Below are 25,675 nucleotides of genomic sequence, written 5' to 3' on the forward strand. Positions count from 1 at the left end.
CTAAAGTACTGTTATCTGTAAAACAAAACACTTCAAATCTATGCTATTCTTATAAAGTCAGTTGCATGTAGAGTGGAGGCATGGAGGCTTGTGATTAGGAGGATGCCGCTAAGATTGGTTCTGAATCTACTGTTATTTGTCATTTATATAAATGATTTAGATGAGAATTTAGGAGGTATGGTTAGTAAATTCACAGATGACACAAAACATAGGTGTAATGGACAGTGAAGAGATTAATCTGAGTACGATGAGATCCTGATCAGGTGGGCCTGTGGGCTGTGAAGTGGCAGATGGAGTTTAACGTAGATAACTGTAAGGTATTACATTTTGGTTAGGCAAACTAGGGTAGGACTTACACAGTTGTGCATGATCATAGTTCCTTGAAAGTAGCATTGCAGGTGCACAGGTGGTGAAGAAGGTGTTTGGCACATTTGCCTTTATTGGTCAAAGCATTGTCTCTCAGAGTTGGGATGTCATGTTGCGACTGTACAAGACAATAGTGAGGCCACTTTTATAATATTGCATACAATTCTGATCACCCTGCTGTGGGAAGAATATTGTTAACTAGAAAGAGTGCAAAAAAAAAAGAACATTGCTGGTTCTGGATGCCTTCAGTTATAAGGAGAGGCTGGAAAGGCTGGGACGTTTTCCCTGGAGCGCCAGAGGCTAAGGAGTAAACTTACAGAAGTTTATAAAATTATCACGGGGAAAAATAAGGTGCATAGCTGACATATTTTTCCCGGGGTAGGGGAGTCCAAAGCCCGAGGGCATACGTTTAAGTAAGAAGGGAAAGATTTAAAAGGGACCTAAGGACTAACTTTTTCACACAGCGGATGATGTGTGTATGGAATGAACTACCAGAGAAAGTCATAGAGGCTGTTCAATTACAACATTTAAAAGACATTTGGACAGGCACATTAATAAGAAAAGTTTAGAGGGATGCAGGCAAATGGGGCTAGTTAAGTTTGGGATACCTGGTTGGCATGAATGAGTTGGATCCAAGGGTCTGTTTCCATGCTGTATGACCCTATCGTGTGCTAAGTTAATTAAAGCTCAAATCCAAAATGCTCAACCGAGGCTATTTGTATACATAGTAATGCTGTTGACAATACCTATTAACATTTTTAACAAAATTACTATTTTTCTCAGTCTAGTAGAAAACAAGATGAGTCACTCGTGTTCAGTAAGTGTCCCATTTCTTTATGAGAACCGAGGATTGGTGCTGGATATGATTCTCCGCTCTTTGTTAGGAGTAGCCCAGCCTAAGACTATCAACTGGGAAAGTATAGCTAGACTCATGCCTGGAGTCACAGCCAAGCAGGTACTGTAAGTTACTGTTTTAGTCAGCACTAAAGAATATTACATTAAAATGTATCAAATTAACAAATCCAATTGATTGTTGTTGGAATTATTACTTGTTTCTCTTAAGGCTGGAAGCCTGTAAGATTGTTTGAAGGAATTGCTATAAAGCAATCTGATTTCCTTATGTTTAAAGTAACAGCATTTATAGAAATTCTTCTTCAGTTTCCTGGCATAATTTCAGTTTGGGTCACATATAACAATGAAAATTTCTGATTGCTGTTTTCTAATAATAAATCTAATATTGGTTTCTTAATTGTTTTTTTGACAAAACATTAATAAGATGTATTACTTTATTTTCACAGTTAAAAATCACACAACACCAGGTTATAGTCCAACAGATTTATTTGGAAGCATTAGCTTTTGGAGTGCTGCTCCTTCAACAGTTGGTCATGAAGTATAGGATCGTAAGACACAGAATTTATTGCAAATGTTTACAGTGTGATGCAACTGAAATTATATATTGTTTGTTAAGTCTCTCATGTTTTAGAATGACTGTGTTAGTTTCAGTTCTTTCATATGTAAATCCCAACCCTTTTTTTTTGAAGTTACATTCTCAAGTGAACTTTAACAATAGATGCCATGTTAGCCAAGATAGTGCACTGAAGGTGTGAGGTGCCCTGTGCGAGGCTATCTGTGCCCCAATGTTCAGACTGATTTTATTTCTAAAAAAGGGATTTAAAGAATTTTACATGAATTCATGCAGTTTTACAGCAAAGTAAAATGTAATTTTGCAAGTACAAATTCACCTCACAAATTTGTGTATGTGCGCATGTAAAGGAGTATACATCTGTGAGAGAGTGGGTGTATATGTGTGATTGTATGAGTGTGTGTGTGTGTGTGTGTGTGAGAGAGAGAGAGAGAGAGAGAGAGAGAGAGAGAGGAGTGTAGTGCAGTGGGGTCACCTGTTGTGTGACATGAACCCAAGGTCCCATGGGGATGGCCTCAACTGGGATCTTGGGTTCATGTCACACTAAAGGTGACCCCACTGCATATACACACATACACACACACACAAGTTTGTGGGTGAATTTGTACTTGCAGAATTACATTTTATTTCGCTCAACTGCATGAATCAATGTAAGATTCTGTAAATCCCTTTTTTTAGAAATAGAATTATTTCTTAACATTGGGGCACAGACAGCCTCGCACAGAGCACCTCACACCTTCAGTGTATTATCTCAGTAGACATGGCACCTGTTGTTAACGTTCACTTGAGAATGTAACTTCTTTTAAAAAAGGTTCTGAGATTTACATAAGAAAGAACTGAAACTAACATGGTCATTCTAAAAAATGAGAGACTTTACAAACATTGCAGGTCTTTTTCAATATCCAATTTCAGTTGCATCACACTGTACATGTTTGCTATAGATTCTGTGCCTTATGATCTTATACTCCACCTGATACTCCATCCAATCTTATACAACCACCTGATGAAGGAGCAGTGCACTAAAAGCTAGTGCTTCCAAATAAACTTGTAGGACCATAATCTGGTGTTGTGTGCTTTTTAACTTGGTAACTCGGCACCTCCAAATCTTTACTTTTTACATTATCTAAAATCTTTAGTCTGAAAGATGTAATTTAAATAGTTGTGCGAAATTAATTAAAAGCGAATTTCTCAATGGCATCTGGTCTTCATATGGGAAATAGCAAAAGATTATCATAAAAGGGAGAAGATGTATTTGCAGAATGATTATCTTGCTTTCAATGTTTTTTGAAATATTTTTTACTTTAGGTCCTATTGACAGTTTTCATCATCTTGATTACAATAGTACTTTAACATTTCCATCATTTTGGAAACATACTGCTCCATTCTGCAAACATCTGGAGAACTGTATTCCGTTTGGTCACCGCATCTTAGCAAAGATGTATTTGTCTTGGATGAAGTGCAGAAAAGTTCAGCATGGATGATAATGGGGCTTAACAGGTGTTACCAATGCTACTTACATTCCCTTGAATATGAAGGATTGAGGCTGATGTGATCGAAATGGTTAAAGTATGAAAATTAATTGATGAGAGATGTAGAGGAATTACTTTCTCTAGTGGAGGAATCCAGACTATGGAGGATATAATTATAAGATTTGAACTAGGAGAAAGTGAGGACTGCAGATGCTGGAGTACCAGAACTGAAAAATGTGGTACTAGAAAAACACAGCAGGCCAGGCAGCATCCAAGGACCAGGAGAATCGACGTTTCGGGCTTAAGCCCTTCTTCAGGAATGAGGCTGGTGTGCCAAGCGGGCTGATATAAAAGGTAGGGGGGAGGGAATTTGGGAATATAGGTGGAAGGAGGTGAGGGTGAGAGTGATAGGCCGGAGAAGGGGTGGGGGCGGAGAGGTCAGGAAGAAGATTGCAGGTCAGGAGGGTGGTGCTGAATCCGAGGTTTGGGACTGAGATAAGGTGGGGGGAGGGGAAATGAGCGGCACCCACATGGGCCCCAGCGATGCCTGCCTCTAAGTCGGATATGTGGAACAGTCCATCTTCCGCAGCTACACTGCACCACCCCCCCACCTTTTCCTCCACTACATCGATGATTGTATTGGCGCTACCTCGTGCTGCCACGTGGAGGCTGAACAGTTCATCCACTTTACCAACACCTTCCACCCCAACCTCAAATTTACCTGGACCATCTCCGACTCCTCCCTCTCCTTCCTAGACCTCTCCATTTCTATCTTGGGCGACTGACTCAGCACAGATATTTACTACAAACCGACCGACTCCCATAACTACCTAGATTACACTCCCTGTAAAAATGCCATCCCATATTCCCAATTCCTCTGCCCCCGCCGCATCTGCTCCCAGGAGAACCAATTCCACTATCGAACAACTCAAATGGCCTCCTTCTTAAAGTCCGCAATTTCCCCTCCGACGTGGTCAACGACGCTCTCCACCGCATCTCCTCCACTTCCCGCACCTCTGCTCTTGAACCCGCCCCTCCAATCGCCACCAGGACAGAACCCCACTGGTCCTCACCTTCCACCCTACCAACCTCCGGATACATCGTATCATCTTCTGTCATTTCCGCCACCTCCAGACAGACCCCACCACCAGCGATATATTTCCCTCTCCATCCTTATCAGCATTCAGGAGAGACCACTCCCTCCGTGACTTCCTCGTCAGGTCCAAACCCCCAACCAATCAAACTTCCACTCCCAGAACCTTACCCTGCAACCGCAAGAAGTGCAAAACCTGCACCCACACCTCCTCGCTCACCTCCCTCCAAGGCCCCAATGGATCCTGCTATATCCATTGCAAATTCACCTGCACCTCCACACACATCATTTACTTTATCCGCTGCACCTGATGTGGTCTCCTTTACATTGGGGAGGCAGGCTGCCTACTTGCGGAACGTTTCAGGGAACACCTCTGGGACACCCGCACCAACCAACCAAACCGCCCCGTGGCTGAACACTTTAACTCTCCCTCCCACTCCACCAATGACATGCAGGTCCTTGGCCTCCTCCATCGCCAGACCCTGGCTACATGATGCCTGGAGGAAGAGCGCCTCATCTTTCGCCTAGGAACCCTCCAACCACAAGGGATGATTGCAGATTTCTCCAGCTTCCTCATTTCCCCCCCCCCCCACCTTATCTCAGTCCCAACCCTCAGATTCAGCACCGCCGTCTTGACCTGCAGCCTTCTTCCCGACCTCTCTGCCCCCACCCCCTCTCCGGCCTATCACCCTCACCTCCTTCCACCTATCGTATTCCCAGTGCCCCTCCCCCAAAGTCCCTCTCCTCTATCTTATATCTCAGCCCGCTTGGCACACCTGCCTCATTCTTGAAGAAGGGCTTATGCCCGAAACGTCGATTCTCGAGGTCCTTGGATGCTGCTTGGCCTGCTGTGTTTTTCCAGCATCACATTTTTCAACTAAGATTTGAACTAGGCCATTTAAAGTGAACTTGGGAGCAGCTTTTGATTAGATTAGATTAGATTAGACTTACAGTGTGGAAACAGGCCCTTCGGCCCAACAAGTCCACACCGACCCGCCGAAGCGCAACCCACTCATACCCCTACATTTACCCCTTACCTAACACTATGGGCAATTTAGCATGGCCAATTCACCTGGCCCGCACATCTTTGGACTGTGGGAGGAAACCGGAGCACCCGGAGGAAACCCACGCAGACACGGTGAGAACGTGCAAACTCCACACAGTCTGTCACCTGAGTCGGGAATTGAACCCGGGTCTCAGGCGCTATGAGGCAGCAGTGCTAACCACTGTGCCACCGTGCCGCCCACACAATATAAATCTGGAAACCTCCATCCAAAAGAGTATAGATGTTAAGATGAATGAAACTTACAAGACAGAGAAAAAAAATTGTTAACTGAAGGTATGGAAATGTATAAAGTGTCCATGAGGGGGGGATCCAAGATGGCAGTGACCCAGCAAGTCTGAGTCTATAGTGCTCTTCCCAAGACTTGGGTAAAGTGGGTCACCCACCCCCACCACACTCACCAAATCATTCATAATAGCTGTTAACTTTAAATAGTTGCTTAGTATTATATTTAAATAGTCTAATATTTAGTAAAAATGACCAAAGGGAAGGGAGCCCGCAGCTCTCAACAAGCAGGACCCCCTCCCCCACCCTCTCCCTCTTCAGCTGCAGCAGAGGCGTCCACAGCCGCCCCGGGGGACTTACCGACGGTAACAAGCCTTGCAGAGATGATGACCAAGCTGGACGCGAAGATTGATGCCTTCATCAAGGAGTCCCGACATCGCTGGGAATCACTCTCGGCCGCGCTGCAGAAGCACGGCCGAGACATCCAGGAACTGGAGCGCCGAGTCGGAGGGGCGGAGTTAAAGGCCGTGACCTCCGAGACTGCAGCTCAATCAGCCGCGGATCAGGTCCGGACTCTCGAGCAGCGAGTCCTGACCTTAGAAAATCATATTGACGACCTCGATAATCGAGGTCGTTGAAAAAATATTCGTTTGCTGGGCCTTCCCGAACGGGAAGAGGAAGGCCAGCTTACAGCATTCCTGGAGTAGTGGCTGCCACAGCTTTTAAATCTGCATGCTGGATCAGGCCAGGTAAGGGTGGAATGGGCCTACCGGGTCGCAATACGGGGGCCCGGCTCGAACCAGCGCCCATGCCCGGTCCTGTTCCAGCTGCAGAGCTATAGGGAGAGGCAGATGCTCCTAGAAGCCTCAAGAAATCTCGGAAAAGACCCCCAAGCCATGATCAATAAAGGATCCAAGATCATGCTATTTCAGGATTTTTCCCCAGCTCTGGTCCGAAAGAGGAAGGCATTCGATGAGGTGAAGAAGCGTTTAAGGGACTTAAATACTCAGTACTCCTTTCGCTATCCAGCGACGCTACGTTTTAACCATGAAGGATCCATATATAACTTCAGTTCACCAGAGAAGGCTAAGGAATTCTTGGACTCTCTTAAATAAACTGTAAGAGATAGTGGATGCTGGTTTGCCTTTCCCCCCACTTTGGTCTATATTCCCCCCTTTTATTTTCTTCTCTCCTTTTTTTTACCTCAGTGTTTAATATTATCATAGGGGGGCGGGGAGAGGGATTTGATTTTCTCCCCCCCCCGCTTGGTTTGTTTTCTTTTATTACTTTATGTATATATGTGGGTATGTATGTATGTATATATACGTTGGGGCGATTGGTTAATGTTGGTGGGGGGAGGTGGTTACATTATTCTATTTTACCTCTGTCTTTAGGAGCGGGGTTGTTTTTCCCCTATTATTTTGCATTATTATATCTAATTGTTACTTGTTGAGATTGTAATTTTATAGTTATATATTTACATACGGTATTAACATTCTCAAATATATCCAGGTGTTGGTGTGGGCGGGGGTAGGGTGCTCACTGTTAACTCTAGCTTTGTATTATATTTGAATTCTCCTCATTTTATTGAGGAGCACCTGGGTTAAGGGTGGGGCATTGGTTGAGAGAGGATAAGATGGACTTTTGGAGAGGAAGTGACGCTCCCTGGGAACAAGGGGGAAAATCTCCATTTAGGTACTTTTTATATTTTTTTAATTTAGAAATAGTTTTTTATTATATTGTTGTGAGTATAATAGTGTAATGTAAAGTTTTGTAAATTTTATATGCTCCATGCTCGGGATGTTCCAGATAGGGTTTCCCCTCCCGAGGGGTCTCGGATCTGCCCAGATGATTATGGTTGATCAGTCGGTTAAGTGGTGCACCTGGAATGTCAAGGGGAGTAATTCGCCAGTCAAAAGGAAGAAAATATTATCAAATCTTAAGAAGGAAAGAGTTGATATAGCTCTCCTACAAGAGACACACCTGTCGGATAAAGAACATTTAAAATTACGGCAGGGCGGATTTGATCAGGCCTTTTTCTCTTCTTTTAGCTCAAAAAGTAGGGGAGTTGTTATTCTTGTTCGGAAGAATTTCCCTTCCAAAATTCTAAATCAGATAAAAGATGAATTTGGACGATATATTTTGATTAAAGCCCTCGTAAATGGAGAGGAATATGGGATTCTAAATTTGTACTGCCCCCCGGCACACCCCTCTAAATTTATAACGGAAGCTTTTTCAAAATTGATGGCCTTTGGTGCCCGTCATATAATTATAGGGGGAGACTTTAATTGTATTATGGATCTGGAAATAGATAGGATCCCCAAGAGTGCTGCCGGAGTATCTCCCAGATCTAGACAATTGGCGGATCTGAATAAAGAATTAGGATTGGTAGATATATGGAGATGTCTTCATCCACAGGGTAGAGATTTTTCTTTCTACTCTAATCCACATAAATGTCATACAAGAATTGATATGTTTTTTGCCCCATCGATTTTTAAAAATTCTATATTATCCTGTAAAATAGGTACTATAGCGATTTCCGACCACGCCGCTGTATATATGGAAACTAAAGCAAGGAACAATGGGACATCCGCTCGGCATTGGTGTATGGACCCGTTCCTGATAAAAGATAGTAAATTTGTAAAGTACTTCTCCCAAGAATTTAAAACTTTTTTAGAAATTAATTCAGGTACGGCTAGCAACCCATCAATGATGTGGGAGACCGTCAAAGCTTATGCACGAGGTTTGATCATCTCCTACTCAGCGACCCAGAAAAAACTGAAGGGAGAACAACAGCGTCTGCTCGAAGCTCGCTTAAAAGCAGCTGAAACAGCATACGCTGATAGACCTTCTATTATAAAATTGCAGAGGATTACAGCTCTTAGGACAGCTCTAAACACTACGCTTACTCAAACGGCTAAGAGGGAAATATTATTTGCAAAACAAAGGTTATATGAATATGGCGACAAACCGGGTAGATACTTAACATTTCTTGCAAAGAAAAAGAAGGCCCCTCAGACTATTATGACTATCAAGGAAAGTACAGGTACCTTGACTCATGATCATAAAAAGATTAATGCGATCTTTAGAGAATTTTATTCTGAGTTATATAAATCGCAGGATTGTGAAGATAGGACTAGGGGGATGCAGTCATTTTTTAAAAATTTGACCTTTCCGGGCTTGACTCCGGAACAGGTATCGGCCTTAAATGCTCCTCTAACAGTCCAAGAAATACTTGATGCAATTAGGCAACTCCAGAGTGGAAAGGCACCGGGTCCAGATGGTTTTCAAGCTGAATTCTATAAAGAATTTACAGAAATATTGGCTGATCCACTTATGGACATGTATAACTTTGCATATAGTCAGGTCTGTCTCCCGCCTTCGCTGAAAGAGGCAAATATCTCTCTTATCCTCAAAAAAGGAAAAGATCCAGAAGACTGTACATCTTATAGACCAATATGCTTGCTAAATGTAGATTTTAAAATCCTCTCTAAAATGTTAGCACTGAGACTAGAAAGGATACTGCCATCTATTATAAAGGAGGATCAGACGGGATTTATTAAGGGCCGTAGATCATCCAATAATATTAGAAGGGTCTTGAATATGATCCAAGCCTGCCATCAGGGAAAGATACCAGGAGTAGTAGTCTCATTAGACGTGGAAAAGGCATTCGATAGGGTTGAATGGTCATATTTGTTTTACACATTGGAAAGGTTTGGCGTTGGACAGGTGTTTACCAAATGGGTCTCAACATTGTATAGTGATCCCAAAGCAGTTGTGGTTACCAATGGATTAGGTTCGGATAGCTTCAGTGTGGGTAGGGGCTGCCGTCAAGGATGTCCTCTCTCGCTATTGTTATTTACGCTAATAATTGAACCACTAGCAGAACCTATACGGACTGATCCTAATATAACGGCCCCGAGGATTGGTACAGGTAAACACAAAATTACCCTTTATGCAGATGATGTTCTTTTATTCCTCAATAATCTTCTGATGTCAGTACCTCGTCTAATTCAAGTTATTAATACATTTAGTGCATTCTCAGGCTATAAAATTAATTTTTCAAAATCGGAGGCTATGCCAATGGGTGGCCTGGTTATGACACCCCACTTAGTGGACGGATCCCTCTTTTCCTTTCGTTGGTCCCTGGAGGGCTTCTTATATTTAGGTATTTTTATTACTCCAGTATTTGGTCAGTTGTATAGGGCTAATTTTGTGCAATTACTGGAAAGGATAAGGCAGGACCTCCAGCGATGGGGAGACCTTCCAATTTCCTGGTTGGGTAGAATAGCACTAATTAAAATGAATGTTCTGCCCCGTCTCCTATATCCTATGAGAATGCTCCCGGTGATGCTGCCAAGGATAGCCCTACGTAAATTATATGGCTGGCTGGGTTCCTTTATTTGGAATCATAGACGGCCCCTTATTAAGCTGAAGAAGCTACAGCTTCCACAGGCAAGGGGAGGACTGGATTTCCCAGACTTTAGAAAATATCAGTTAAGTTCCCTATTCAGTTACATAGCTGATTGGGTCTTGTCCGACCCACAATCAATCTGGCTGGACATCGAGGCCTCCCAAGTAAAATATCCACTTATTAACCTCTTATTTTCAGACAAGAGGAAAATCATTACAGATCACTGTAAAAACCCCATAATACTAAACACAATTAAGGCCTGGAATATAATGCGGCAAAATGAGGGTAATTTACATAAAACATCCCCCCATGCACCGATAGTAGGGGCATGGGGATTCCAACGGGGTTTACAGATGCCACTTTTAAACTCTGGAGATCCAGGGGTATCTCATGTTTAGGGGACCTATTTAAAGATGGGGTCCTGATGTCCTTTGAACAGCTGCGTCAGAAATTCGGGTTACCCAATGGAGACCTCTTTCGATACTTCCAAATTCGAGATTATATACAGAAGAAGACTACGTTAATAGATAATCTTTATAAATCAGATAGAGAATGTAATGTCCTACGACCAGTGGGGGTATCCTCCGTCAGTACTATTTATCATTTACTACATGATGAAGTGTCGGGAGATATGGACAATCTGCTTAAAACATGGGATCAGGATTTTGGATTAGAAATCTCTATAGAAACGTGGAATGATATTTGGGAAAATGCTAGAAGAATTACTATCTGTAACAGAACCCAGGCTATCCAGCTGAAGATACTTCATAGGGCCCATATAGCACCGGCTCGATTGGCAAAATTTAAGGCAGGAGCATCTCCAATGTGTCCCAAATGCAAAATAGAGGTGGGCACTCTGGTACATTGCCTATGGACTTGTCATAAGATCCGTAGATATTGGACTAAAGTAGCAAGTACCCTGACAGACATTTTAGGAACGGAAATTAGAGTGGACCCTGTATCTCTCCTTTTGGGCTTTTCGAACTTTTCCTCCCTGGATACGCACGGGAAGAGACTATTTTCTATTCTCTCTTTCTGTGCAAGGAAAAATATTTTGATGAACTGGGTGGCTGAGGGCCCCCCTGGACTTTCAAATTGGCACAGGTTAATTATGGAATATATTCCCCTTGACTTCCTCACAAATATGGTTCACCGAAAGACTGAATTATTTTATAAAATATGGCAGCCCTTTTTGAATTACATAAATGCAGATATTTCGGCCATCCTAACCAGGGCCTTTATTTAGTGAGGACTACAAACCTGGCAGCTCCGGGGCCCCTTGGGAGAGGAATCCCGCACGAATATGGGTTTTATTACATTTGATGTTAATACATTCCGAGCATGTAAGAGACTTAAGTATACACTCTGGTTAGTTCTGGTTAGATTAGTAGAATGTTGAGTTTTGGTTTTTTTTTTAAATTTTATTTTGGTTTTTGTCTTTTTTTCTTTCCTTTGTTAAATTTTGACTATTGTATATTTGATTTAATTGTACATCAATGTTTGTATTTGAGAGTTTTGTTTATTTTTATAAACTTGCAAAAATGTTAAATTTCTAATAAAAAATATCTAAAAAAAAAGTGTCCATGAGTCTACTGGAAGAGCAGATCAGACTTGAGCTGCAATAAATATTCCTTTTCCTTGTGACCAGCATTATAAGTCTAACTTTGTGAATAATGACTGGTTGCTGAAATTATTAATTATGTTTCTTGAATGCCTCAATAAACTGTTTACAGCCTGCACAATTTATCTGTACTTCTCTGGAAAAAAATATATATAGGAGGTAGATGATGGCATGTTAGTTTTTGAGTTTGAGATTATGCTTATAAATTATTTGACAAGTATTTCTTACAGACAGAGGTCACTTGAATTCTCATTATCATAACTCTCAGACATCTATAGTATTTCACGCAGTAGAAACATCTGGAAAGGGGACCATCGTTTCAGAATAATAAATTATTAATTTTAAGTTGAAATGAGGAATTTCTTCTGCAAGTTGTGAATCCTTGGAATTTTCTATGTCAGAGCTGTGGGAGGTAGCTGAATGAATATATATACAGGACTGAAATAGATCTTTCACTTTAAGGTGTGTTCAGGCCAAGATCAGATCATCATGAAATGACTGAATGATAGAACATAGAACCTAGAAAAATACAGTGCAGTACAGGCTCTTTGGCCCTCGATGTTGCGCCGATCCAAGTCCACCTAACCTACACTAGCCCACTTTCCTCCACATGCCTTTTAAATGCCCATAAAGAGGGAGAGTCCCCCACTGCTACTGGCAGGGCATTCCATGAACCCAACGACTCGCTGAGTAAAGAATCTACCCCTAACATCTGTCCTATACCTACCACCCCTTAATTTAAAGCTATGCCCCCTCGTAATAGCTGACTCCATTCGTGGAAAAAGGTTTTCATGGTCAACCCTATCTCAACCCCGAATCATCTTGGACACCTCTATCAAGTCACCCCAAACCTTCTTTTCTCCAATGAAAACAGCCCCAAGTCCCTCAGCCTTTCCTCATACAATCTTCCTACCATACCAGGCAACATCCTGGTAAACCTCCTCTGCACCCGTTCCAGTGCCTCCACATCCTTCCTATAGTATGGCGACCAAAACTGCACACAGTACTCCAGATGCGGCCGCACCAGAGTCTTATACAACTGCAACATGACCTCAGGACTCCGGAACGCAATTCCTCTACCAATAAAAGCCAGTACGCCATATGCCTCCTTCACAGCACTATTTACCTGGGTGGCAACTTTCAGAGATCTGTGGACATGGACATCAAGATCCCTCTGCTCATCCACACTACCAAGTATCCGAACATTAGCCCAGTACCCCATCTTCTTGTTACTCTTACCAAAGTGAATCACTTCACATTTACCTACATTGAACTCCATTTGCCACCTTTCTGCCCAGCTCTGCAGCTTATCTATATCCCGTTGTAACCTGCCACATCCTTCCTCACTGTCAACAACTCCACCGACTTTCGTATCATCCGCAAACTTGCTCACCCAACCTTCTAGCCCCTCCTCCAGGTCATTTGTGAAAATGACAAACAGCAATGGTCCCAAAACAGATCCTTGCGGAACACCGCTAGTAACTGCACTCCAAGGTGAATCTTTACCATCAACTACTACCCTCTGTCTTCTTCCAGCCAGCCAATTCCTAATCCAAACCTCCAACTCACCCTCAATGCCATACCTCTGTATTTTTTGCAGTAGCCAACCATGAGGAACCTTATCAAACGCCTTACTAAAATCCATATACACCACATCTACCGCTTTACCCTCGTCCACCTCCTTAGTCACCTTCTCAAAGAATTCAATAAGGTTTGTGAGGCACGACCTGCCCTTCACAAAACCATGCTGACTATCTTTGATCACATTATTCCTATCCAGATGTTCATAAATCCTATCCCTTACAATTCTCTCTAAGACTTTGCCCACAACGGAAGTGAGACTCACTGGCCTACAGTTACTAGGGTTATCCCTACTCCCCTTCTTGAACAAGGGAACCACACTTGCTATCCTCCAGTCTTCTGGCACTATTCCTATAGACAACGAGGACATAAAAATCAAGGCCAATGGCTCTGCAATCTCCTCCCTTACTTCCCAGAGAATCCTAGGATAAATGCCATCAGGCCCAGGGGACTTATCTATTTTCACCCTCTCCAGAATTTCCAACACCTCTTCCCTCCATACCTCAAAGCCATCCATTCTAATTAATTTTGACTCAATATTCATATTGGCAACAATGTCCTGTTCCTGAGTGAATACTGACGAAAAGTATTCATTCAGTGTCTCCCCAATCTCTTCAGCCTCCACACGCAACTTCCCACTACTATCCTTGACTGGACCTATTCCTACCCTGGTCATTCTTTTATTCCTGACACACCTATAGAAAGCCTTTGGGTTTTCCCTAATCCTATCAACCAAGGACTTTTCATGTCCCCTCCTTGCTGCTCTTAGCTCTCTCTTTAGATCCTTCCTGGCTACCTTATAGCTCTCAATCGCCCCAATTGAACCTTCACGCCTCATCTTCACATAGGTCGCCCTCTTCCCTTTAACAAAGGATTCCAATTCCTTATTAAACCACGGATCCCTCACACGACCCTTTCCTCCCTGCCTGACAGGTACATACTTATCAAGGACACTCAATAGCTGCTCCCTGAACAAGCTCCACATATCGATTGCGCCCTTCCCTTGAAGCCTACTTTTCCGAGCCACGCATCCTAAGTCATGCCTCACCGCATCATAATTTCCCTGCCCCCAGCTATAACTCTTGCCCTGCAGTGCACACTTATCCCTCTCCATCACTAGAGTAAAAGTCACCGAATTGTGGTCACTGTCCCCAAAATGCTCACCTACCTCCAATTCTAACACCAGGCCTGGTTCGTTACCCAAAACCAAATCCAGTATAGCCTCACCTCTTGTTGACCTGTCTACATATTGTGTCAGGAAACCCTCCTGCACACATTGGACAAACACCAATCCATCTAACGTACTCGAGCTATAACTTTCCAGATATTGACTGGGAAAGCTAAAGTCCCCCATAACAACCACCCTATTACTTTCACTGTTCTCCTGAATCATCCTCGCAATCCTTTCTTCCACGTCTCTAGGACTATTAGGAGGCCTGTAGAAAACTCCTAACAGGGTGACTTCACCTTTCCTATTTCTAACCTCAGCCCAAACTGCCTCAGGTGGCGAGTCTTCATCCATCGTCCTTTCCACCGCTGTAATATTATCTTTGACAAGCAATGCCACACCTCCCCCTCTTTTACCCCCACCTCTGACCCTACTAAAACATTTAAACCCTGGAACCTGCAACAGCCAATCCTGTCCCTGTTCTACCCACATCTCCGTAATAGCCACAACATCGAAATCCCAGGTACCAACCCACGCTGCAAGTTCACCTACCTTATTTCGTATACTTCTCTCATTGAAGTACACACACTTCAAGCCACTTTCCTATTTACAGGCTCCCTCCTTCGAGATCGATGCCATGTTCCTAACCTCCCTACACTCCAGGTCCTGCGCCGTAAGGCTACAGTCTAGGTTCCCATGCCCCTGCAGAGTTAGTTTAAACCCCCCCAAAGAGCACTAGCAAACCTTCCCCCAAGGATACTGGTGCCCCTCAGGTTCAGGTGTAGACCATCCTGTTTATAGAGGTTCCACCTTCCCCAGAAAGAACCCCAGTTATCCAGATACCGGAATCCCTCCCTCCTGCACCATCCCTGTAGCCATGCATTTAACTGCTCTCTCTCCCTATTCCTCGACTCTCTATCACGTGGCACGGGTAACAAACCAGAGACAACAACTCTGTTCTAACTCTGAGCTTCCAACCTAGCTCCCTGAAAGCCTGCCTAACATCCTCATTCCTCTTCCTACCAATGTCATTGGTGCCAATGTGGACCACGACTTCGGGCTGCTCCCCCTCCCCCTTAAGGACCCGGAAAACATGATCAGAGACGTCACGTACCCTAGCACCTGGGAGGCAACATACCAAACGTGAGTTTCTCTCGCCCTCACAAAACCGCCTATCTGTGCCTCGAACTATCGAGTCCCCAATAACTATTGCTCTGCTGTTCTCCACCCTTCCCTTCTGAGCAACGGGGACAGGCTCCGTGCCAGAGGCCTGAACCCCATTGCTTACCCCTGGTAAGTCGTCCCCCCCACAAGTATCCAAAACGGTATACTTGTTCTTGAGGGGAACAGCCGCAGGGGGTCCCTGCACTGGTTGCTTCCTCCCAGTTCCCCTCACTGTCACCCATCTGTCTGCAATTTTTGGAGTTACTACCTCCCTAAAGCTCCGATCTATGACTCCCTCTGCCTCCCGAATGATCCTAAATTCATCCAACTCCAGCTCCAGTTCCCTAACACGGTCTGGAGAAGCTGGAGATGGGTGCACTTCCTGCAAGTGTAATCGGCAGGGACGACCATGGCATCCCTCACCTCAAACATGTTGCAAGAGGAACATTGCACTGCCTTCGCTGCCATCCCTCTAAAAGTAACCTTTAAAAAAAAACTAGGTCGAAACAATAGAACAAGCAAAGTGCAGCACTTACCTGCTTACCACAATGGGTCTTGTTATTAGGTTAGAGGAGGAGGGTGGGTGGGAGGTACTACCTTTGTAGTGCTTCGGGTTCCTCTCCTGCGTGCCTTTATAGGAAAAAAAACCTACCCAGGTAAGCTTGCGCTACACCAGCTTCCGGGTCCGCTCCGCACTTTTAAAAAAAAGCCTTCAAATTTAAACCGTTAAACAAACGTCACCGAGCCTTCAAGCAGCCATGGCCAAACAGCCCTTACCTGCTCCGCTGAGAGAGTGAGGCCTAGGCCTTGAAGCTGCGCGCCTTTATAGGAAAAACAAACCTACCCAGGTAAGCTTGCGCTACACCAGCTTCCGGGTCCGTTCCGCGCTTTTTAAAAAAAAACTTTCAAATTTAAACCGTTAAACAACGTCACCGAGCCTTCAAGCAGCCACTGCCAAACAGCCCTCCCTGCTACGCTGAGAGTGTGATGGAGCAAGCTGTCTCCTTTTTAAAAAATGGTTTTATTATTATTATTTTAAGTTGACAGAAGGATGCAGTCAAAGGGTATTGCACTCTTGTGAAAATTATGTACTATTTAAAGTTCAGAATTTACTTTCATAGCCCTGAAGAAATGTTGTTGGAGCCACAATATTTTATTTCCTAAGTGTCTGGTAATTCTCATGTCCAAGGCTTGTTAGTTCAAAAAATATAATGTTGGTCATTATATGGGCAAAAAGGAAGAATCTGGCCTCTGCATCTTAATTAAACTTCTTGAACTGAATTTTTATTTTGCATTTACACGTACTTATTTTAGCTTGCTATATTGCTAACTCTAATAATGATAGTTCTGCAGTTTCAAGGAAATAATGTTTGGCAGGGATTAAACCCTTAAGTTTTGATTGTTTTCAAGAGAGTAAAAAGTGATTTGCCAATTGTAGTAAACATTCTCCTATGCAGAGATGTTTCCATTGGTAGGGAAATCTCAAACTAGGAGACATAGTTACAGAATAGGAGGATGATCATTTAAAACTGCTATGCAAATGAATTTCTTTCTGCTCGAGGATAGGGAATGTTTGTAATGTTCTACCCCAAAAGGTTGTGGAGGCTAGAGATAGCTCTCAGCTCCCCAGTATTTCAAAAATATGTGAGGAACTGGCATGAAAGAGAAGTTGAGGCCTGAGACTGATCAGCCATGATCTTTACAGGTTGGTGGGGCAGGCTTGAGAGACCTACTACTCTTCTTATTTCTTGTGTTTTTATGAGAACATGCAAAGTTCTGTTTGGCAGCTTGCATTTGGATGGTTTGGAAGGTAGGAGTGGAGAGCAGAAGGTGGAGCAGCTTGCTTTTTAAGTTATATGTAAGCAATTTTATTTTTAAGCTGTACATTCCAAACTGTGATTAATACGTTTTAGACACTTAAGGGCATAAACATATTTGAGGATAGGGAAAATGATGTTGCATTAGCTGGTCAGTAATAGTATTAAATGATAAAGCAGGCTGAAGGAGTCACATAACCTAACTCTGTTCTTATTTCTAGTGCTGTTAGAGCAGAATTATATAGCCACATGGATTGCAATACGTCAAGAGGTGTGTCACCACTTCCTTTTCTATAGAATCTAATAAAGGGCAATAAATGACTTGACAGGCACATTCCATGAATGAACAAATAAAATAATTTTAAAATCAAGTTACAACTTGACTAATATTTATTTTAAGAATGGGACGACAAGAAGGGAGCATATAGAGTTCCTTCAAGTTCTTTCAGTTTTGATTAGCAGACATTGACCTGAGTAAACATACTCAACTCAAATAACTTGATCTCAATATTTCCGAATTTGAAGTGGAGTTTGTGACATTCCAACATATAAGAGAGGCAGAGAGATTTGTGTAATCAAACTGCTGAGAGTGAATTGACAATGTTAATGGAAGAAGTGGTGACTATGTGCAGCTCAGAGCAAGATTCTAAGACCTGATTTCTGTGAGAATGTTCTGACACTGGAGAAGAGGCACCAAAATGACTTGGGAGGGAATGAAACTTGAGAATTCAATTATGAAATTATTATTAACAGGATTTCATACTTGCAAGGATGGTCTTTGTGATTGGGTCCAAATTGAGAATCTAAAATATCTTTCCAAGGTGTAGGGATAACTGAAAGGGAAGAAGAGCAACTACTCTGGGAGTGCTTCAGAAGGGAAATTGCATTTCATCAGGAAGGACCTAATTTATTGACATTGAAAATTGAGATATAAAGTTTAATTTTAAAGTGACAAGCTAAGAAGACAAACTAAAGAAAGTAAGAATAGTCAGAAAAAGCAAGTAAACTGTAAGAATGAATGAATGTTTTTTGAGTTATGAGTATGATAGTTATATTGAAGATGTGGAGGTGCTGGGTTGGAGTAGAGTGAACAAAGTTAAAAATTACACAATACTAGGTTATATTCAAACAGGTCTATTTGGAATTACAAGCTTTCAGAGCACTGCTCCTTTGTCAGGTAGCTAGTGGGGCAGAATCATAGGACACAGATTTATAGTAAAAAGTTCTGCTCCACTAGCTGCCTGATGAAGGAGCAGCGCTCTGAAAGCTTGTACTTCCAAATAGATCTGTTGGACTACAACCTGGTGTTGTATGAGTTTTAATATTGTTTCAGTGTGCAGAGAGAAGAGGAGAAAATGTGAGAGTGACTAATTGTAAGCAGGGAAAATGTTTTGTGTGTGAGAAAGGACTTATGGAAATTAGAAGGAATTGTCACAAAACAGATACATTATAATAGAAAGCTGGATGCAAACTGCAAAGTTTGGGTAAAAACACACATGCCCAGGATTTCCTGCTGGGAGTACAATTAGAATGTAACATTTGTGAATGCCAATTTTAACAATGCAGATTTGTTTTAGCATTTCCAGTGAAACTAATTACACTAAATGAAAGTGTAGGAAAATGAGATTTGCATTACAGCTATTAAATAAATTCTGAGATTATGTAAATTTAAGAATAGCCAAATTTTTTTTTTAGTATTTTTTTAACATTCATCCAAAATTAACTCGAGGGATTGCTTTTTATGGTTCTCCAGTTTAAGGCTTTGTGATTTCTTTTAATTTTTGATTTTTCAACAGTTAGAGACCTGTTAAAATTCCACAGTTCAACACAATCTCTTTTAGCTATTTTCCTAAAGTCTGTGTTCAATCTGTAATATCACTGATCAGAGCACACATCTGTCTCTATAAAATATCGTATTGATTATTATGATAAAGAAGAATTGGGCAGTTAAATTTAACTATTATTACTTCATACTGAGAAAACATTGCAGCTAAAGCTGTAAATCATTGACAATGAAATCAGAAGAAATAGTTTTGAGATGTTCCAAATTCTTCATACACGAAAATGAACATTTTTTTGAAAAGTGCAGTGAGAAAAAAACGTGATCTATGAGCATTTGCAGTTTAATAATGTACTTGGATTTTGAAATAATAGAAAATGACAAATGGCTTTTGATTAATTTGGAGCTTCAAATTAATTTCTAAATTGCAACTTCAGTGGTGGATGTTAAATGAGACCAATGGATTAAATCTTTTTGTTTTCTTCAGTTGCCTTTAATATGCAAAGGCCTGAGGTAAATTTGTTGCAGGCCACCATATGAATATGAAGTGATCTACATTTTACTGAAATTTCTTGTAGTCACTTTTGTAGAGTGTAGGTATCAGAAAAATCAATGGTTTTATTTCCCATCATGAACATATTTCGTTAATTCAGCTTCAAAGTAATTACCTAGCAACACTTCATTTATTTGTTCAGTGAGTACATCGAAATCTGCTACGCGCTAAATTGGCTATATTGTTTTCTTGGTTTCAAATATGCATATTTACTTGTTACAAATATTTTTAAATTATCCACGCCCCCTGCCAAATTTATTTCTCAATAAATGTAAAAAATGCCCAAAAACATTGCGATTCAGACAGTTGTAATGACATTTGTGTACCAGTTTCATTGAAGAAATCTCAAAACTAAATGACGAGAATGCACAGAAAAGTTTGTTTACAAATTTACACCTATTCTGAACTACAAAAGTGAGGGAAATGTGATTTGTACATTTTTTGTTTTTAGATCAGAAGTCCAAAGTTTTGCTTTTGAGTCATTGAGAGTCCAGGAGAAGGTTTTTGGAGAACTGAGGCAAAAAAACCCAAAAGATTCAGTGTGACTCAAATTTCCTTCATTTTTTATGTTAAAACATTGTGCCATGATTTGGATAGACAGTAACGAGGCCTTCCAAACCTTAATACTTTCTAACAGTAAACAGAATAGATAAGAATCGAATAAAAACAGGAAATTCTGGAAAACACAGCAAATCTACTGACATCAGATGAGAGAAAATGTGATTTAATGTTTCATGCCTGTGATCTTTCATCAGAATTACAGTTTTTCTTGTCATAGATGCTGCCAATTCTGCTATGTATTTCCAATACTGTCTTTATGTTACACTTTTACCATCCCCAATATTTTTGTTGGAAAGAAACCAAAATTAATAGTGGAACATGTACATCATATAGAAGTCTAATGTACACACAATTAAATATACCCAATTAATAGAATTTAATTACATTACAGACTCCCAATTGTGGGAGGGAAATAGAAGAGGAAATGTGTAGACATCAACGAAATAAATAAGAATAATTAGATTTTAATCCAATCATTGACTAAGAGAGAGAAGAATGAAAGTAGTAAAAAGGAAATCCTACAACGTTCATTCTTTTAAGGAATATTATTACATATTTACATAGGTAGAGGCTTTGCTTGATCAGTTTAGAGTGAAAAAGTAAATCAACTAGATTATGAAATGTGTACCATTGAATTTATTTTAAGCATTAAAGCAAGTGTACCAGACTACAGTGTGGCAGAATTTAGGAAGGAATCTGGTCATGATGAGGTCAGAAAAGAAAAAAAACTTGACATTAGGGACTGATAGATAAATAGTTATTGAAAAAGAAATAGCAAAGATTCAGCTGAAATAGGTACCATTTTAAAAAAAAGAGAGTTTAATATTTCAAGATACTGTACTAAATAAATGTTAGAAACAAACTTGGAGAAAATAGCATGTGGGTCTTTCTGGGATGATAGTAGTGTCCAAACCTCTGAGCCAGGATACCTGGATTCAAGTCGCACTTGGCTCCAAATGTGTGTCATAATATCTCTGCAACAGGTTGATTAGAAAAAAGCTCTGGGAACACTAAAATTAGAAAAGGTTTATGGAGGTATATGAGGAACAGATCTCAAATAGAAAGCCTAGATGTTAACTTTTATTGTACAAATATGCCAGTCTGAATTGCTAAAAGTAAGATGGGACCTTTAAGGAGACTGCAGGGAGTAGACAATAGATGAAAATTGGTGAGTTACCTCAGTTAGAGTACTATATGACACAGAAGCAGGCAATTCGGTCCATCAACACTGTGCCGGCTTTCCAGAGCAATCCAATTAATCAGATACCTGGGCTCCATTAACATAACCATGCAAGATTATTTCTTTGATAACAATTTACTATTGATCACCTGCTTTGCAGCAATTTCCAGGTCATCACTACGTCCTGCGTAAACCATTTCTTCCTTGCATCTTTTCTGCATCTCTTGTCCAAAGTTTAAAGTACGCATCTCCCAGTCTTGTACCTTCAGCTAACAGGAGCAGCTTTTCCTGGTCTACCATATCCAAGTTGTTAACTCTCACCTCCATCCCCTTTAATCCATTGAGAATAAGTCCGGTTTCTGCAACTTAGCCTTTCAACTAAAATCCCTCATTCCTTTAGTATTTCCTGTCATTCATTTCAAGACACAACAATCATGTTGTGGTCAAAGCAGACTTGTTAAAAGTTCAACATAACTTTCCTGGTTTTGGTGGGTGGCATGGTGGCACAGTGGTTAGCACTGCTGCCTCACAGTGCCAGAAACCCACGTTCAATTCTCGCCTCAGGTGACTGACTGTGTGGAGTTTGCACATTCTCCCCGTGTCTGCGTGGGTTTCCTCCGGGTGCTCTGGTTTCCTCCCACAGTCCAAAAAATGTGCAGGTTAGGTGAATAGGCCATGGTGAATTGCCCGTAGTGTTAGATGAAGAGGTAAATGTAGGGAATTGGGTCTGGCTGGGTTGCGCTTCAGCGAGCTGTGTGGACTTGTTGGGCCAAAGGGTCTGTTTCCACACTGTAAGTAATCTAATCTAATCTAATCAAAAAACCTTTATTAAAAAGCCAAAAATTTCATATATCATTAGCTATTTTCTCAAAATGACCTGCTCCTTCACATTACACAGAATTTCCTCTTACCCTGCACATTCTTTAGGTCTGTGCTATTAAAACTATATTGCTCCTCTTTATCTCTTCTGCCAAAGTGCATCACCTCACATTTATCTGTGTTAAGTTCCATCTGCCACTTGTCTTCTGATTCTGCAAGCCTCTGTGTCCTGCTACAGTTGATTTGATCCCCTTGTTTGGTATGGTTAGATCCTAACACTTATTTCTGTGGAACACCACAGTCCATCCCATTGTGATAAATAACCCTTTATCATAACTCACCACTTTCTATCCTTAAGCTAATTTATTTTCTAACCAAGATAGTATTGACCCTATTTCATGAACTACAATTTTGTTAACAGTCTTTATGTGGTATTTTGTAAATATTTCCTGAAAAAACAATATACGTAGTATCCAATCCTCTGCACATATGTATCCAATGAGGATTTGAAAATCATGGCAAGTCTTCTGCTATCTCCACCCTAACACCCTTTAGAAATTTGGGATGTAAAATATCTGGATATATCCACTTTCAGCTTTGTCAACTATTCCAGTACAACCTGCCTCTCAATTCTTAGAATAGCCATTACTTTTGCCATCATGGTTTCTATCAACTTGCTGACTACTTTGTTTTCCTTAGTAAATATCAGCACAAAACAGTCATAAACAACTCCGCCTCATCTTTTTTATTCAAGTATATATCCATCCTCTTTGCCCCAATTTGATCCACCTCTTAGTACCCATTTACCATTTACATGGCAGTAGAATCTTTTCTTTTTTTTTAAATTGAGTAGATTACCTACAGTGTGGAAACAGGCCATCCAAAGAGCAACCTACCCAGACCCATTTCCCTCTGACTAATGCACCTAACACTATGGGCAATTTAGCATGGCCACTTCACCTCACTGCACATCTTTGGACTGTGGGAGGAAACCAGAGCACCTGGGGGAAACCCACGGAGACATGGCAAGAATGTGCAAACTCCACACAGATAGTCGCCCAAGGTTGGGATTGAACATGGGACCCTGGTGTTGTGAGGCTGCAATGCTAACCACTGAGCCACTGTGCTGCCCCCCCAGTAGAATCTTTTAAGGGTTCTATTATTTCTTTTGATTTGTTTTCTAATCAGTCTATTTTAGCATGTTGTGACACAATCTCAGAACAAATGTGACTTTGAACCCTGACTTTTCTGGCCCAGAGGCAGGGGCAGTACTACTGTGCAGAAGACTCACATGTTCCTTTTAATTCTATTTGCATATTCTCTCTTTGCCAGTCCTCTTTTCCTCTTCACTGCCTTCTCAATCAATTGTAATGATTTTTTTTTGCTGGAATGTTTGCCTGACATGAACCATTTATCCTTCTTTTGTTTATATTTTCTATTTCTCTTGTCATCAAAGAATTCTGGCTTTGGTTCAAATGTGGGTTTTTGATCATGTTGAGTGTGACTAACCTGTATCTGAAATTTCATCTCCTCAAAATTCACCTATTGTTCTATTCCAGTTTTTTTGGGTCAGTCTTCCGTTTTATCTTGATGAGATCCTGTACAGACACTTGGTCTATTTCAGTACTCAACACCAGATCCAGTAATTTCTCTTTTCTAGTTGAACTGAGAAGATGTGGACTTGGAAAGCCTGAACACATTTCATACATTCCTCCTCCTTACTTTTCCTCAAATGCTCCCAATTGACATTCTGGTGACGCATATTTTCCAGTAAAATCACATGATATTATAAATCTGCAGATCTGCTTCCCTATTTCTCACACTGATGGCTTAGATGATGCTCCCAATTTTGTGGTCATCCTTTTTCTGGGTCTTGACACTAGCCAACTGAATTCTATCTTTGCCACCTGAAGTGCATTCTCTCTTCCGAACACAATTTCTTCTCAAATCTGTTCCTCTCTTGCTTTCCCTACCTTTCATAAGCACTTTGTATTATTGAACATAGAGTGCCAAATCTACAATATTTTTAAGCCCTGCGTCTATTTTTTGCTACTGCATCATATTCTAATGTGGTTTTCATGCTGTTAAGTCACCCATTTGCCACACTTTGTATATTTGTGTATATGTTAATATCAGGGGTTTGGTCAGCTGGTCTGCAATGCAAAGTGATGTCAGCAGGATGGGTACAAATTCTGCACTGGCTGGGGTTACCATGAAGGACTCTCCATTTCAACCTCTACCCTCACATGGCATCGTGAAACCCAGGTCAAACCATAACCAGTCATCTGTATCTAATGCGAGAGCAACCTTATGGCTCAGTAAGACAATGGCGACTTTAAAATTTTTAAAAATTAACTATTAAGTATTTTGCATGAGAAAGGTTAATGCTTGAATTATTTAAAATAGAGTAATCTATTAAATGAAGTACTTAAGATGAAATAGGAGGAGCAATGTTTTGAAACAGATTTTGAAACTATAAATAAAATGTTTCCAGTGTTGAGAGATCTAAAACAAGGGGATGTAGATATAAATTAAAAATAGTAGATATAGGGCAGACAGCATGATGAACATTTTCAAGGTATTTTTCGATTGCTGTGGAAAACTGAAATTAATGAATGAAAGCTTTTAAGATAGCCAGGTGGTTGAAGTAAAGGCGAAAGTTGGAATAGGGCGGCCAATAAGCATAGAATTATTCAGTAGTTAGTACAAAATAAAGTAAAAGATACATTTTATCAAAGGTTTTCATTCTTCAATCCGGGCATTTGCAAGGATATGACTTCAAGGAGAAAACCGGTGCTTATACTTCAAGGGAAGAGAGTGCTGATTGATTGGTAAGTGGACTCCAATTATTAGAGGTTTTGCCATGGAGAATGCAGCATTTAATGATGATTTGATATTTAACTACAACATTTTAGACCAAGCAGGTTGTATCTGATGGTCAGAGTACTGATTAGGCTGTCGCCCACTTTGTTGAGTTGAAACAGATGCAGGGCATCTTCATGTACTTTCTGTGTAATGAAAAGGACCCTGTGTATTCATGTATGGAGCTTCCCGTAAATGCAAGAGTATCATAGTGCAAGCCCAACTGGCAGTTTGAAGTTTTGTCAAAATAATTCTTTGTACAGTCAAGATTATCCAAAGGAATAATATGGTATTTGAATTTCTGTACCTGCAGGTGTAATGCTGTATATTTAGGCTATAAGTCACAAAGTCTGATAGATTGTATCAATGCAGCTATATATAACAAGCAAGGTACTGACCAAATCCAATTCATCCACGTTTGCAAAACTCACAACAGTGTCCAACATTAGTTGTGATTCTCAAATGGACATCACACGTTAAATAATCCCGAGTGTCCAAATCATTATGCTGATAACC

General features: G+C 41.1%; 1 protein-coding gene across 6 annotated transcripts in view; it reads left to right on the forward strand.

Moving 5' to 3' along the window:
• sanbr (SANT and BTB domain regulator of CSR) overlaps positions 1-25,675 on the forward strand; it is a 286,180-nt gene that overhangs the window by 11,933 nt on the left and 248,572 nt on the right. Inside the window, exon 2 of one of the 6 annotated variants that reach the window (XM_060830961.1) lies at positions 1,158-1,321. The exons of 4 other annotated variants lie outside the window; for them this stretch is intronic. In XM_060830961.1, coding sequence (XP_060686944.1) covers positions 1,166-1,321 — 156 coding nt within the window. In that variant the 5' untranslated portion in view covers positions 1,158-1,165. Of the gene's footprint in view, positions 1-1,157; positions 1,322-24,581; positions 24,616-25,675 lie in introns of those variants that run through there. One more of the 6 variants, XM_060830956.1, reaches the window with a different exon arrangement.

Source organism: Hemiscyllium ocellatum, chromosome 10 (assembly GCF_020745735.1).
Source record: "Hemiscyllium ocellatum isolate sHemOce1 chromosome 10, sHemOce1.pat.X.cur, whole genome shotgun sequence".
Classification (NCBI taxonomy): Eukaryota; Metazoa; Chordata; class Chondrichthyes; order Orectolobiformes; family Hemiscylliidae; genus Hemiscyllium; species Hemiscyllium ocellatum.